Consider the following 17,612-nt stretch of genomic DNA (forward strand, 5'->3'; position numbering starts at 1 on the left):
CATGTAGGTGCCCCCCTTCACCCCTTAGGGCTATAGTAATGGTGTAGACTTGTGGGCGGTGGGTTTTGAGGGGGATTTGGGGGGCTCAACACCCAAGGGAAGGGTGCTATGCACCTGGGAGCTCTTTTACCTTTTTTTTTGTTTTTGTAAAAGTGCCCCCAGGGTGCCCGGTTGGTGTCCTGGCATGTGAGGGGGACCAGTGCACTACGACTCCTGGCCCCTCCCACGAACAAATGCCTTGGGTTTATTCGTTTTTGAGCTGGGCGCTTTCATTTTCCATTATCACTGAAAAACAAAAACGCCCAGCTCACAAATTGTCGAATAAAACATGGACGTCCATTTTTTTCAAAAATACGGTTCGGTCCGCCCCTTCACGGACCCGTTCTCGGAGATAAACGCCCATGGAGATAGACGTTTTTGTTCAATTATGCCCCTCCACGTGTTCTTTCTCCTGCCGGACGTCTTCTGCAGCTGCATCCTCATCCAGAAGGTATTGTGCTAGGTTACGGAGTGCCACTTATTCATATTCTAGGCGTAGGTACATACCTGTGGCTCACAAGCCTTCTCATGCTCAGCCCCAGAGGGCTCATTGCCTCTTCTGTTTCCTTTCTAGAGTTCTAATCTTTTTAAGATCTGACACAACGTATCCCCCTCTTGATTTGTTGTCTGGTCTTGCCTACGGGCACCAAAATCTTAAATCTACTCCTGATAAGGCATGAACAGATGGTAAATACTCCAAAATGGAAGGAAACATCATTCATCTTTTCACATTTCTTCCTATATTCAGGGTACAAATTTATATAGGAGCAAAATTCCAGTCACTGTCTATCAGATAGCAAAATAGTGTATAATATAAATAAAGAAGAGCTAATACATTTTTAGCTTATTTCAGAACATTTGTATTTAGCTACACATAATTTGCAATAGCAGATATTACTCCATCTGCCTCTGGTCTACACCTGCCTTCCTTCTGTTGATGACAGAAGTACACAGAATGCAGTTTGACTTAAAGCCCTTGCCATGATGGCAGAGAGAAGATTAAAGCAATGATTCTGTTTGCAAGAACATATGGGCCTTAGGAAGAAATGACTAAACGCTATTTGGGTAATCAAGACTGTTTAAATCTATTTTCAATCTTGTTTTTCCTCAGTGATCTACAAAATATATCATATATAGTCCCATTTCATAGCCTCAGCATATTTGTTTTCTGGCTAGTGCAAACATTCACAATTTCTAGTATTTAAAACTGACCAGCAGACTAAAGGGTAGTTTTTAATGTAGAGACATAATGAAGGTTTTTCTATAAAATAGGCAGAATAATGGCATATATGCACATATGCATGCACATACATGCATAAATGCCAAACATTCCCCTAAGTGCTATTCTGTAAATACACACGGAGGAGATTCTATATATGGTGCCTAAAAAAATTGGCGCTGAAATTAGTGTTAACTAAGCATATTCTATAATCGGTGCCTAGATTTAGGCGCCGATTATAGAATAGGCTTTGTTGCTATCTCAGCGCCTAAAAGTACGCACATCCTTCTACACCAATGAAAACATGGCGTAAATTCTGGCATATACATTTAGGCACACTTGGCCATGTTCTATAACTACATGCATACATTTTGGAATACCCATGAAATGCCCAGTTCCCCCGCCCATAACCACGCCCCTTTTTGCTTGCACACGTTAGAAGTTTAGCGCACTTCGTTACAGAATACGCTTAGCAAGTTGTGCTTGTAAATGCTAATCAGTGCCATTTAGTGCTCATTGTTTGCTAAGAGCTGTTATCAGTGCTGCTTAACAATTTGGCACGGATCTCTAGACGCTCTAAATAGAATTTGAGAGATAATGCGTATTTTATAGATAGGCATACAACATAGACAGAATCTATATGGAGTGTGGACAGACCTCACACTTATGCATGTAATATCGAATGCTATCCCCATATCTCCAGAGAAAATATGGTCACCAAAATAATATGTAAAATTGGAGAAGCCCCAATGAATGCCACAGTCTTCAAAGTTATAACTGTTATTCAGGAACTACAAATCACTCCCTTTCAGGAATGGCAAGTAGGAGTATAAGAGTTGAAAACCTCGGGACAGGAAGGACCCTATAGGATCCTCTTGGCTAAGTGCAAGACACGGACTTCAAACCCCAGGGCTGGAAGGTCTCTGAAGAAACTGCTAAGGCAGGAGCAAGAAATGGGCCATAATCCCCAGGGGATATAAAGCTGGAGGAATAATTGAACAGTGAGTCTGAAACAGAAGGGATATGGTTTACCTTGCCGGGAGCCATCATTTGGTCACGCTATGTTGGAGTCTTACCAGTAACTATGCAGCAGAGGTATTATGCTTCTTGGAGACGCATCGTAGAAGCATAAGAGCTTAACCGAGTCTATGAGGAAGTCGCTGAGATAAAACTCGCGATGTCAGGCATTTGAATGGGAGCGATTTGAAGTTGCCGATGAAGCTTAAAAATTAGCTGCAAGAATAATAGAAGCAGATAAGTATATTTATACATATATTTTTTGACTCATGGAATGTGAAAGAGATAGCTGAGCACTAATTGTTAAAGATTCTCCCTGTCTCCTCAGCTCGAAACCTTGGGGGTCATCTTTGACGCTTCTCTCTCCTTCTCTGCTCATATCCAGCAGATTGCCAAGACCTGTTGTTTCTTTCTTTACAACATCTGTAAAATCCGCCCCTTTCTTTCCAAGCACTCTACCAAAACCCTCATCCACACCCTTGTCACCTCTCGTTTAGACTACTGCAATCTGCTTCTTGCTGGCCTCCCACTTAGTCACCTCTCCCCTCTCCAGTCGGTTCAAAACTCTGATGCGCCCGTCTCGTCTTCCACTAGGGTCGCTTTACTCATACTACCCCTCTCCTCAAGACCCTTCACTGGCTCCCTATCCATTTTCGCATCCTGTTCAAACTTCTTCTACTAACCTATAAATGTATTCACTCTGCTGCTCCCTAGTATCTCTCCACACTCGTCCTTCCCTACACCCCTTCCCGTGCACTCCGCTCCATGGATAAATCCTTCTTATCTGTTCCCTTCTCCACTACTGCCAACTCCAGACTTCGCGCCTTCTGTCTCGCTGCACCCTATGCCTGGAATAAACTTCCTGAGCCCCTACGTCTTGCCCCATCCTTGGCCACCTTTAAATCTAGACTGAAAGCCCATCTCTTTAACATTGCTTTTGACTCGTAACCACTTGTAACCACTCGCCTCCACCTACCCTCCTCTCTTCCTTCCCGTTCACATTAATTGATTTGATTTGCTTACTTTATTTATTTTTTGTCTAATAGATTGTAAGCTCTTTGAGCAGGGACTGTCTTTCTTCTATGTTTGTGCAGCGCTGCGTACGCCTTGTAGCGCTATAGAAATGCTAAATAGTAGTAGTAGTAGTAGATTGTAAAAATCCACCCAATTAACAGTTTTTATTGAGCTTTGGTATTGGTTTACCAGTGGATAGGGGATTGTTATGTTATTTTTTCATGTCCATATCTCCAGCACTTAGGTGCAAGCATTTATACCACCTCTGTGGCTGATGTAAGAGCTTGCACCTAAATTATAGACATGTTTATTACTTATTATGCTAGTATTCTATAAAGGAAAGTAGGTGTCTATTTTTCTTTATAGCATAGAAGCCACATAGGTGCCCTTTGGGCATCTATATATGTGGCTGCTCTATTATAGACTTACCTCCATGTTGTACAACATTTTATTAATTATTTCTGATCTAAAGCACTGCAATAGGTATTCAGTTTGGCATGAAATCATATGGCAAATATATATACAGCCTGGACAATTCTCGTCATGCACTTGCTCTTCTCACTGTCCTTCACAACAGCTGGAGCTGGGTCATGGACAACCCTGAAAGTGTTTGTTTTCATTTTGAGATCCTTCACCCCTGCTTTTCATGCATTTAACCTACTCATTTTGCAGCTGCAAAATATGCAGCGTTAAAATTCCTGTTGACAGAGCTACCAAATTATTCAGTTCCAAGATGGAGATTTGGCCAGCCCTACATTGCAAGCATTATGGAGCCTGAAGCATTCCTTTCAATAGATAGAATCAGGAATTAGAGGTACCACACCACTTTTGGATGTAAATAGAAAACCAGGATTGGCTAAAAAGTCTCTTTCCTAGAAGTAAATAACTTGGCAGCTCTGTGTTTATGTTGAAAATATGCTTACTTATAGAAAAAAACAAACAAACCAGTACCTTAATTCAATGGATAAAGCAAGGCTTACACCAATACCAATCTGTATTTAGCTTGAGGATTGAGTTTTGTTTTGCTTGGAGAAATACAGTTCATATATGTTGTTTAAACATACCTCAAGTTCATCTCATGATTACTCTGCAAAGACTAAAGCCCCCTGCTCTAAAACAAATCATTTCAGAAGACCCAAAGCCCACAATTTAAAAACGTGAACACTGAGAATACCCTAGGAATTGCTGCAGCAAATATATTTTTCAGAGACCAGTGGTTTATGAAATGTATTCTGCATCTGGCTGATCCTTCCGGGGATTGTTTGTCATATTATGATTTGCTAGACATACACCTTGAATCAAGTGTCGATTGTGGAACAATCACTGACTTAAAATATCTGTTCAATGTACAGAGCACTTTTGACCTTAGCTGTCTTATCAAATAGTAGCAGTAGACGATTTGTTCAACAGTGCTAGAAATTAGTTTTTGAAGCAATGGTTGTAACAGGTTTCCTGACAAAAATAGGTCTACCTATAAAGTCAACAGCCCCAACAATTATTCTGCCAGACTGTAACACTGTAAATGAAGGTAGATAACCCCTCCCCCCAAAGTGGCCCATCCACTCTATACATCCGAGATATGTCTACTTTGAGTAAATGCATATATTAGTTACCATATGCCACCCAATATTACCTCACCACTGCCCATATCTTTTTTTTTTTTTTGCTTATCACTGCCCTTGATACTTGTCCCAAGTCAGGTTGCCAACTAGATCCAGATTTGCCAGACAGGGTTGATCCAGTCCTGAGTTTACCCCAATCCATGCAGGGACTTATAGCCTTGCTTTTCTTAAGGAAGCCAATGGGGAAATCAGAACCACAAGTCCCTGCATGCAATGGGGCAAGCCCAGGACTGGACCAAGTGTTCCCAGAAATATGTTATAGGGTTCGCCTCCACCATCACTGCTAGTAGGCCATTTCAGGCTTTACCATCTTCATTTTACTCATGACAAGACCAATAATTAAAACAAAAAAAAAAAAAAAAACAGCACAGTGACCCCTTGTTGCTTTGTAGCTTTTACTATATGAGACGTGGGGTAAGGAATAATATATTGTAGAGGAATATATTTGAGTTATTCCCCAAGTTTTCCACGTCATCACGGTGACCCCTGACGCAGGTGCTAGTCACCGAAACACGGCCCGTGTCGGGTCTTTTTGTCAAGGCTCATTCTTTAAAGAACTGTGTTCCATTTCCGTGGTGCTGTTTTTTTTGTTTGGACTTTAGTTTGTACTTTGTTCCCTCTCTTTTGTTATATCCAAGACCAATAATTAAACCATGTCCCAGGTAACTTATGATTGGGTCCTTTTACTAAGCTGCTATAAAAAGTGGTCTTACTGCATCCTTATGTGGGTTTTTCCCACACACTAAGGCCATTCTTATCATAGCCAGAAAATGGCTGATTTTCCATTTTCCAAATTAATGGCTCACATGATAATCCTGTGCTAATCAGTTAACATGCGGTAATGTGGCTGCACTAGCTGATTCGCACTGTCATACCCACTCTCCACCCCCAGTCATGCCCCCTCTGAGAAAAATAAAGGAAACACTTTTAGCATGTGGTTTGCATACACACATCAGGCTTTTAATGCAGGATGTCACAGCATGTGCTGTGGTAAGCCCTTTTAAGCTGTGGTAAGCATGCACTAGCATTTAACACAGCTTAATAAAAGGAGTCCTATGTCTTTTTATGAAATTTTGTAATATCATCACAGCTACAAAAGTCAACAAGGCTGCTGTGAGAATCCAACCTCCCAAGGCTGAACTAGAGAGCAGTGGAGAGTGGTACTAAAGCAGTCAGAATCAGGATTATATTTAGCCCAGGTATTTGGAACCTTCAGAGTCTGGTGCACTAGACAATTGCCTGTGTTGTTTGTGGTACTAAAGTAGTCCGAATCAGGATTATATTTAGCCCAGGTATTTGGAACCTTCAGAGTCTGGTGCCCTAGACATTTCCTATGTTGTTTGTGTCTAAATCTGGGCCTGTAGCCTCTCCATGTTCGTTGAAGTTTGAGTTTTAACCCAATGTCCCTTCTTCGGGACATCTCAGCCTTTTCAGATGTCTGATGGTTTTGTACTACTGCTCTTTAGTATTATACACCAACTGAGAGGCAGATGCACAAAGGTCCCGTTAAGGATCTGTCTGCGTTTACAAATCGGTAAATATTTACTGATTTAGAAACACAGAGGGATTCACAAAGAAAATCACATGCAAATGAGCTGCTCGTTGCTTTTGCGATATGGGGGAAGCAAGTTGATGAGCTGAGCATGTGCAGAATAGTCAATCGCTATGCGTGGCTGCTCTGCGCATGCTACAGACGGCTCTCATACACGCAGTAGATTTACCCTTTTTTTTTTTGCAAACACAAAAGCGCCTTTTTTTGGATGGGCATATGTCTCTGCTGCTCTCAGCTCTTCTGTGAAGAATCAGCAGCATCAGGGCTTGGTTCCACTCCCAGCTGTTCCTGCTTCTTCCTTCTATTGGCTGGCTGACATCCTAGAACGCCCATATCCCTGAAGATGGACTCTCATTGACTGGCTGCTGTCCCAACTCCTCCTCCCTGAAGGACATCCCTGATGACATCATTTTAGAGCTGTGAACTGATTGGATCCGAACTTCCTGGTGTCCCCCTCCAGTAGTGAGTAGACGGGACATCCTAGGCTGATGCTGTTCAATTGGTTTAGCCCCTCTCGGTAGAGTGGGACACCGGGAAGTTCAGATCCAATCAATTCACAGTTCTAAAATGATGTCCTAAGGGAAGCCATGCAGGGAGGAGGAGTTGGGACAGCAGCCAGCCAACGAGAGTCCATCTTCAACAAGTCCAAAGCAACAAGGAGTCACTGTGTTGATTTTTTTTTTGTTTTAATTATTGGTCTTGTGCTCCATCTTCCCTGCCTTGTTTCTCCCCTTCTCCTACTTGCAATAATGAAGAACTGACAGGTCCACACCTCCCGTTAAAATTTCCACGGTAAAGGTAGGAACTGCCTTTGTGCATGGGGTCGGAAACGGTAGTGAATCGCATCACTTTCACATTATAATAGTAATTAGCTGCTACCGTGACAGGAAAATGGCTCGGAGAATCCTTTTGTGCATGTCCCGGTTTACTACTTGTGCGCTAAACTGGCTAGAACCAGTTTAAAAACTAAGTTGCTGGCTCATTAAGTTTAGTGCATCTGGCCCTGAGACCTGGTGTAAATCCTGGCATGTAATTTGGGCGTAACGCCCTCAGTATTCAGTAATACTGCATGCAGCTTTAGTGAATGCTAATGACCTACTCATACCCCTCCCATGGCCACGCCCCTTCTGAGTTGCGTGCTATAAGATTTGTGCACAAATCGTTATATAATAGCACCAAATTATTGGCACTAATTGGCTCATTAGCCAAATTTGTTGCATGCACATATCAGGATAGCCTGCACTTGCGCATGTGGAAATATGCACACCATTTATAGAATATGGGAGAATGTGGAAAAAAGGCACACAATTTCAGAAAGAAGGCATACTCTTTTCCTTAGTTTGTGCGTGCACAATGATTTGCGTATTGTGATGGTTCCATTATCAGGTAATAGTGCAAACTATTTCCACCTAGGTTGCACTGTTTTCAAATAATGCACACTATTAATTAGCAAATGACAAAAAATATGTTTTTGCTGCTCATTTTCATTTGACAACAACAGGAAATGACAAAGGATATGTGGTTGAACATTTCCTATGTCACTGCAAATGACAGCCCATCCCTATCAAACAATATATAATACAAAATTAAACAGATGAGATCTCATCAATATCCCCAGTGCTTTTTTAGAAGCTACTACTAGGGACTCTATATTCAATGCTTTTTGAAATATTGATACCATTTTTATCTCCACAGTTGTCTCCAGGAATGCATTCAATGAATCAACCACCCCTTTTTTTTTAAAACGTATTTCCTGATATTGTTCCCATCTAATTCCTTAAAGCATAATATGACAATCTTATTCTGCAATTTCTTTCCAGTTGAAAAAGATTTACTTTTTGTGCATTATTTATACCTTTCAGGAATTTAAATATCTTTCCTCATACCCCCTTGTCTCTCATCTCCTCAAAGGTATACATATCTAGCTCCTCTGGAGGAGCAGTTTTAGAAATGGCCACGTACACATTTATCTAGCAGTGGCAGGCACACACATAAAGTTTTGCCTGCTGAGCCTGTGAGTTCACAGATTTATAATAATTAGCAACAATCCAATCAATATTCAGCCAGTGGTTGTGAACATTTTTTTAAATGCATACCATCACCAGCTACATTAGTTTTGGATATTCAGTGCAGGCCACATTGAATATCTGGCCTGATTAGAGTGAAGCTAACTGCCTGTACTTATGTAGGTCCTAGCTGATATTCAGTCAGTCACCTACATAAGTATTTCTGATCAGGTTTCTCTCTTTCCAAACTCAAAGGCCCACCCTCTAATCTGAAACCCATCCCTTCCTCCTTCCCTCTGCCCTTTTTCTCCCCAATGAAGGTCAAAGGCCCAACTCTTGATCTGATCCCCCTCCCCTGCCAAAAATCAAAGGCCCATCTTCTGATCCTCAAGATCAAAAGTCTCCCTTGAATCCAATCTCCCAGAGACTTTTAGCCTCCAAGAGCCCCCCCCCCCCCCCACCACCACCACACACACCCTGTAGTCCACCAGGTCTACTTTTCAAATCCATGGTGGTCTATGGGTGTTTGTACAGGAGAGATTCCAACTCACTCCCATCTATTGTAGCTCCGTGTGCAAAATGGCTGCTTTGACTTCTAGTAGTTTCTTCACAACTGTACCATGAGACTGCTGCTATAAATTGTAGCAGCCATTTTTTATATGGTGCCATGATGGGAAAGAGAAATGGAAATGTGACTTGATATACCGCCTTTCTGAGGTTTTTGCAACTGCATTCAAAGCGGTTTACATATATTCAGGTATTTATTTTGTACCAGGGGCAATGGAGGATTAAGTGACTTGCCCAGAGTCACTTGATGGGCAAGGTATAAGTGGGGATTGTTTCTGCTCCAATGACCCCTAGACCACCATGGATTTTAAAGTTAGGCCTGGGGGGGGGGCTACAGAGTGTGTGAGGTCCTGCTGGGGGTTAAAAAGCTCAGGGGAGTGGGAGGGAGGGTGGGGATCTGGGGACCTTTGCCCTTGGGAAGGGGAGAGGGAAAGAAGAAGAGGGAAGGAGAGGGATCCAATCATGGATTAGGCCTTTGATTTTGGGGAGAAGAGGTGTCAGGAGGAAAGAGAAATCTATGCATTCTTCCTGCCACTAACCGGAAGTTATTTGGGTGCCAGATGATATTCAGCATCAGTACTCGAATAGCTAAGTGACCAATGCTAGGGCACCCTTTTATGCAGTCTTATTTGGCCACTTAACTATGATTGTACCACCATTGAATATTGCTAGCACTCCTGGCTACTCCCTGATTCTACCTCTCCAACGCCTCTCCTTCCTGGATTTGATATGGTTGGTTAGTGCTGATATTCTGTTTTTGGCTTATAATATGTACATGCAAAACTGATACTGACACTTAGGGCTCCTTTTAGTAAGCCACATTATTGATTTCCACCTGGCAAATGCAACAATGAAGCTCATAAGGATTGAATGGGCTTTGTTGCATTGCCATGCTGGGAATCACTACTAAGGTTTGTAAAAAGAGCCCTTAGTTTGATTTTGCCTTAGGTCAAATAGATTTTTTATGTAACCATACATGATGGAATGACATTCCGTTACCAGATATTACTGATGTGTTTTATTAAATGAATAGTTCATTTAATAAAACACATAAGTAATATCTGGTGATGGAATTAAATAAGGTTGTACTTGGCTAATATTTGGATGGGAACCACCAGGGAAGACTGAGTGCTGAAAAATATAAAAAAAAAAAAAGAGTGGCAAATTTTTACAATATTCTAAGAAACAAAAACATTCCACTATGGCGGCGCTGTGCTTACTCACCATCAGAAACAGGTAGCAAGAGGATAAAAACTTTTTTCATGTATGCATATCTATGTTTATATCTACATATATCATTATTTCTATAACCATATGTCTAGATATAGATATAGATAAAGTGTGTGTGTATGTCTATGTAGATAGATATACTGTAAGTACAGCTATAAAGACAGATATGAATAATATTTCTTTTAAACTGTATGGTAAAATAATTTGTGGACATAGACATTTGTGTGCTTGTGATACCATAAGTGAGGGCAGGCTCATGGCCCAGATAAAGTGACACCATACAGCAGGTTAGGATGAGCGAAATTAATGTTTATTACAGATGTTGGGAAAGGGGGACCTGTTCAGTTCATGGGGGAAGGAGAAATCAAATACAAAACCAGTCTTTGAACAGAAGATAAATTTTCAATACTTCACGATTCCCAGTCAGGATTTCGGTCTAACCACAGTACCGAAACAGTATTAGTAACTCTCATGTCTAAATTCAAACAAACGATTGCATCTGGTAAGAACATATTACTTTTACAATTTGACATGTCAAGCGCTTTCGACATGGTTGACCACGGAATTTTATTACACATCCTTGATTACTTTGGAATCAGAGGCATCGTCCTCAACTGGTTCAAGGGATTCACGGGTACCTGAATGTGGAGTACCACAAAGATCCCCCCTCTCGCCGACTCTATTCAACTTAATGATGATACCCTTGGCAAAATTACTATCAAATCAAAACCTCAATCCATACATTTATGCAGACGACGTAACAATCTACATCCCATTCAAACAAGACCTAAAAGAAATTTCCAATGACATCAACCAAAGTCTCCATATCATGCATTCCTGGGCGGACGCATTTCAGCTGAAACTCAGTGCCTAATACTCACCTCTCAACACAACAAGAAAGAATTCACCGCCATCAACACACCAACTCTAAACCTTCCTATTTCAGAAACCCTAAAAATTCTTGGAGTCACCATTGATCGACACCTAACACTAGAGAACCACGTGAAAAACACAACCAAGAAGATGTTCCACTCAATGTGGAAATTAAAAAGAATAAGACCTTTCTTCCCAAGGAGTGTTTTCCGCAACCTGGTACAATCAATGGTGCTCAGTCATTTAGATTATCGCAACGCACTATATGCCGACTGCAAAGAACAAATAATCAAGAAACTCCAGACAGCCTAGAACACTGCTGCTAGACTCATATTTGGCAAATCAAAATTTGAAAGCGCCAAGCCCTTACAAGAAAAATTACACTGGCTCCCACTTAAGGAACGCATCACTTTCAAAATATGCTCACTATTTCACAAAATTATCCATGGAGACGCACCAGCTTATATGTCAGACCTGATAGACCTACCACCTAGGAATGCCAAAAGATCATTCTGCACATTCCTTGATCTGCACTTCCCCAACTGCAAAGGAATGAAATACAAACTAATGCATGCTTCAAACTTTACCTACCTGAGCACACAGTTATGGAACTCACTGCCGCGCAGCTTGAAATCTATCTACGAAAAAACAAACGTCCGCATATTACTGAAGACCCATCTCTTTAATAAAGCGTACCACAAAGATCAACCAATGTGAATATGCATAACCCGCCTATCTATATTCAGACCTGTTTCTTAATATCTGCTTGTATACTATTACTTTGTTTTATTATCATCATGCTGACCAAGATCCTTCTGCAATACTAAATGTTTATTTACTAACATTCTTCCACTACTCATGATGTATTGTTAAACCACTTTGAGCCTGCAAAGAGGTGGGATAAGGTGGGATACAACAAACAAATAAATAAATAAATAAGAATGTCCTCGCAGGACTACTGCATGCACCACAGTCTCATGGTAAGACAATATGTTGTTCTCTTGACTCTGTCCTGGTTCTCAGAGCTGTCAGTACAATTTTTAGTACTTCACCAATCAGCCTGCCTCAGGCCAGATCCAACATATAAAGCTACAAGATCCAAGTTTAACTTGGCCTACCTGACTGTTGTGTTCCTTTTCATAGGTATCTGATGGGGCGTGTGCAGTAGGTCTTCAATCCTTCCCTCTGGGCCCTCTTAGCCCCACTCTGGCCCTGCCTTTTGTAGTTCCTGTTTTTGGCTCCACCCTTTCCATCTTACTTCCTCCATGGGTGGGGCTAAGGGTTTTAAGGTAGTTCGCAGTACCTGAGGTATCCTCCTTAAGGGTGAGGGGAAGTGTTCTGTATACCCCCTGATAGTGCTTTTTTAATTGTATTTTTTTGCACAAGCAGAAAAGGACCAGTTTTCGCCATTTTCACTTTTACAGTTCCACCCAACCCTGATTGCCTTATCCCTAAATTAGAAACTACCATTATTTTTCAATCTAATTTGTTAGAAGTAGCATTGAATCTGAGATGAATGGTATCTTCATTTGGATGTTTCTTATGTAGGAGAGAAGTTAGCAGCATGGTTAAAATGGTTTATTTTACCACAAGCCATTTTAACTATATCCCATGCTGCTAACTTCTCTCCTGTACTAAAATAGTATGACTTATTTTACCACAAGTCATGCTATTTTAGCACAGGGTCTCATTGCATAAAATGGGACCCTGTGCTAACAGAGCATGACTTGTGGTAAAATAAACCATCTTAACTGTAGCTCACATTGATATGGATGCTTAGTTGCTTCTCCAAAGTCACATGACTGTAAATGGTAGACAGAATGTGAAGTGATAGTTTATTCCTCAGTGCACTAGCCACACCTATATTTTATTTCAGATTTTAAGCTAAAAAAATGTAGCATATTCAAAACACACATGAGATTTATAGCCAGTTGACAGATTTGGTTGGAATATGCAAACTGAAAGCTTTGTCCAGATGAGAAAACACCACATTTTAGAAATAATTCTTCCAAATTTCATATTTACAGCATGTGCCACTGTAATTTCATAACTCTGGGCATAGAATCAATAGATTATATTAATCTCAACAAAGGATTGACAAATAATAACAGAAAATGTTGTCCTCAGTCTTTTGGCAGTAAGCATGAATACAATTTCACTATTCCAATCTGACATAACTGAGGTAGCCTGTTACTGGATGGAGGAACTATCAGCTGAGAGAAATCAAATAGCTGTTTTGAGCGTGGTTTCCCAAGTGAGACTTTGTGTTGGAAAAACAAACTCATATCCTCAAGAAAATCTGAGCCAAAAAACATAACGGCATTATGGAACAATATTGTTGTAGGTTTAATGATACTATATAGATAATAAAGAGTAGGTATTATTGCACATATTGGAGAAAGCTAATTATGTCTTTCTAGCCACTTGCCTCATAGGAAATCCAATAATAGTAAAAGAAAAGTATAGCACACATTTTGATTCTCTAATTGAAACTATGCATTTAGCCAAATGACTGCAAAATCCTTAAAAGTAAAAATGAACACTGTACATGGTCAATGATCTTTTCATTCCTATTTTGTTTCATTTATAGCTGGCAACGTGGGACTCAACTAAGGGCTTAAATGGCAGCCTACAAGAGAAGCATCTGGACAATGACTTGCAAGGATTGACACTGAAAGTGGTGACTGTTTTGGTATGATCGCCTTCAAGTTCAGGGAAAAAATGTCAGCACGAAGTTGCCTAGATTTTCAAGATCTCTGTTCTGCCTTTCTCTGTTCTCATTTCTTCTTTATATCTTCTTTTTTTATTATTAGCTATAGTGAAAGGACTAGAATGAAAATCTTCTTAACAATAACTGGAGAGAGGTGAACTAGCCGGTGTTGGAAATTTTACTTCCTTAGCTCTCATACAAATGGGTCAATTTTGCATGGCCCTCTAGCTAGGTAAATAGATGTTCAAGTCAGGGTGCTCATGATTTGCAGGGTGTTTTACAATAGGCTCTCTGAACAGGGAGCCTTTTGTAAAATTGTTATAAAGTCATAGGAAATGCATGTATTATTGGTGGTATGTACAACAGGAACAGCTATTTTACAAAGAGTAGCATTACTGGGGACTTTGACCTTGTAAGTGACAGCATTTACATGTGCAAGTAGCTAGTTTTGTAACCTATGCATTTAAGTGTTACCCCTATGTGCAGGAGTTTACAAAACTGAATGTCCAAGGGAAGCCAATTAAAAAGACAGACTTCCAAACTCTACTTTTTTTTTCTTCAACAGGTAGTTTTAAATACCAGAGAAAAAATAGCAAATAAGGCCTATGCAGTCTGCCCAGCCATACCATCTATTATACCTTTATCTCCTTTAGAGATTCTATGTATTTGTCCTATGCTTTTTTTGAATTCAAATAGCCTTTGTCTCCACCAACTCCACTAGAAGGCTGTTCCATTTGTCCATCACCCTTTCAGTGAAGAACTCATTACTCCCAAGTCTATTTCCTTTCAACTTCATCTTATGCCCCCTCATTCCAGAGCTTCCTTTCAAATGAAAAAGACTTGCTTTTTACTTATTTATGCCACATAGGTATTTAAATGTTTCTATCATATTTCCCCTTTCTCACCTTTTTGAAGGTACAGTCTCCAGAATTGTACACAGAACTCTAAGTGAGGTTTCACCAGAGACTTATACAGATGGCCATTCTTCTCACTATGCACCCAAGCATCCTTCTGGCTTTTTCCAACTCCTTTATCTACCTGTTTGGCCACCATAAGATCTTCAGGTACTATCACCCACAGGTCCTGATCATCTTTCATGCACAGAAGTACTTAACCTCTGTACTGTGTTGCTTCATTGTGATTTTGTAGTCCAAATGTATGGTCCTTCATTTTTTTTCCCCTTTAAATCTTAGTTGCCTAATTCTAGACTATACTTCAAGCTTTGCTAGATCCCTCCTCCACACCATCAAGGGTATCTACCATATTGCAGATTTTGCTAACTTTACCAGTTAGCCCTTCCTTAATATTGCTTAGAAACATGTTAAAAAGAACTGGATCAAGAAACAATTCTAGTGGTGCACAACTGGTAACATCCCTTTCCTCAGAGTGAATGCCATTTACCAATACTCTTTGTTATCTTCCACTTAGTTTTTAACCCAGTCACTTACTGAAGGCACTCAGTTTATTCACCCATGCAGAACCGTGTCAAAGGCTTTGCTAAAATCTAAGTATACCACATCTAGCACTCTCCATTGATGCAACCTTCTGCTCATCCAGTCAAAGAAATTAATAAGATTTGTCTGACAAGATCTACCTCTAGCAAAACCATGCTATCTCATGCCCTGCAGTTCACTGGATTCCAGAAAGCTCACTGACCTGTATTTTAGATGCATTTCTATTAATTAATTAATTTATTTATTTACAGCATTTATATCCCACATTTTCCCCCCCTTGGGCAGGCTCAATGTGGCTTGCATCAATCTAGCAACAAACATTCAGACACATTTCAGTTGAAGAGGTTGGTGAGTAATTACAGAGGGGAAGAAAAGAGAAAGGGTAGTAGAGTTCAATACGTCCGTATAATAGTTACAGATCAGGAGTTATAACTCACTACAGAGGTCAGACTAACTGGTCTGTATTTTCCAGCCTCCTCCTTTTATTTTTGGGAAGAGGGACCATAGCCACCTGTTTCCAGTCTCTTGGGGCGACTCCCAACTCTAAAAAAAAACATCTAGAAAATCAGACAGTGGAGCCACCAGAACTTTGCTAAGTTCCTTCAATGCCCTCAGATGTATCCCATCTGGCCAATCACTTTCTCTATCTTTAGTTTAGCTAACTCCTCATGAACATAGTTCTCTGATAATCATTCAGTGCCAGATGCACTAAACTTAACGAGTCAGCAACGTGGTTTTTAAACCAGTTCTAGTCAGTCTAGCGAGCAGGTAGTAAAACAAGACATGCACAAAAGGGTTCTCTAAGCCATTTTCCTGTCACGGTAGTAGCTAACGAAAACGGAATGCAAATGAGCTAATTAGTATTATAATGCGCATGCAAGGCAGTTGCACAGCCGTTTTCTGACTCCATGCATCGTGGAAAACCTAACAGGAGGTCTGCACCTCTCATTGGGGCTGCTGTGAGTGGGACCCATGCAGAGGACGTGTTTTTCTTATGACTAAGGTGCCCAAACCAAAATGACCACCGTCAGAGAGAATCGGGGATCAGGACGTGCGAGGACATCCAAATCAAAACTATTTGGACATCCCTTTTGATTATGCCCCTCCAGGTCTCTCTCAGCCAATCACAGCACGTTTAGCAGTCACTGGTGTCAGCTAAACGCGCTCTGATTGTCTGAGAGAGACCTGGAGAGGCATAATCGAAAGGAACGTCCAAATAGTTTTGATTTGGGCGTCCTCGCACATCCCGATCCCCGATTCTCTCTCCTGCTTTCTCCCTCTGCTGCACAAAATGCCCGACAATTTATTGACGGCTATTATACACGCAGCTTGTCTGCATGTATGAAGCCGTCTTTGGCATGCGCAGAGCAGCTCTAGCATAACGCTTAGCTGCTCTGTGCATGCTCAGCTGGCCGACTGGCTTCCCCTCCTTAGGAAGGAAATCGCGTGCAAACGAGCTAACAGCGAACAGCTCATTTGTATGCGATTTCCTTCATGCATGCCCGTTTTTTACCGATTCGCTAAGGGATCGGTAAGGGAAGGGCTCTTTCCGTGGAGTTAATGCATCTGGCTGTCAGAGTCTACTTTACTTCTGTTCCTATTTGTGTTTGTCTTCTGTGTCCTAATCCCAGCCCTTCATATGTGAACACAGGACAGAAATATTTATTAAGCAATTTCGCTTTATCCTTATCAGCTTATACATATTCCTAATATCTAGTGTAATTGAATGTATCTCACCTTGAGCTACTACTGAAACATTTGTGAACAAAATCTAAATAAATACATAATTATACTTTTCACTATTTCAGTTGCTATGTTTCACTTGTAGTACAATCAGGAGTGATTCTAAATAAATATTCCATCTCCCTCACCCACCAACCAAGCCTCATCTTTCCATCTTCCCTCCCCCCTGTGCAGCATCTTTCTTGCCATCTTCCCTTCCCCCTGTGCAGCTGTTGTGTCCCCCATCTTCCCTCCCCCATGCGATATCTTTCCCCCATCATCCTTCCCCCCCCCCCCCCCGTGCAGCTGCAGCATCTCACCCTCCTTGCAGGCCCACCCAGCAGCAGTGTTCCTGACGGTGATTCTACTCGCAGGCTCCGCTCGCAGTCGCAGCGATTTCCACACGCTGCCTGCCAGTGCCGGCTGCCGCTCAATCTCCTTGCGTAGAATCGCCATCAGGAACACTGCTGCTGGGTGGGCCTGCAAGGAGGGTGAGATGCTGCAGCTGCACGGGGGGGGGGGGGGGAGGGATGATGGGGAAAAGATGTCACATGGGGGAGGGAAGATGGGGGACACAACAGCTCCAC

General features: G+C 41.3%; 1 protein-coding gene across 1 annotated transcript in view; it reads left to right on the plus strand.

Moving 5' to 3' along the window:
* GRID1 (glutamate ionotropic receptor delta type subunit 1) overlaps positions 1–17,612 on the plus strand; it is a 1,935,592-nt gene that overhangs the window by 1,654,651 nt on the left and 263,329 nt on the right. Inside the window, exon 9 of the mRNA XM_030203368.1 lies at positions 13,730–13,831. Within this exon, the coding sequence (XP_030059228.1) occupies positions 13,730–13,831 (102 nt within the window). The remainder of the gene's footprint in view (positions 1–13,729; positions 13,832–17,612) is intronic.

This window comes from Microcaecilia unicolor, chromosome 5 (genome assembly GCF_901765095.1).
Source record: "Microcaecilia unicolor chromosome 5, aMicUni1.1, whole genome shotgun sequence".
In the NCBI taxonomy this organism is placed as follows: Eukaryota; Metazoa; Chordata; class Amphibia; order Gymnophiona; family Siphonopidae; genus Microcaecilia; species Microcaecilia unicolor.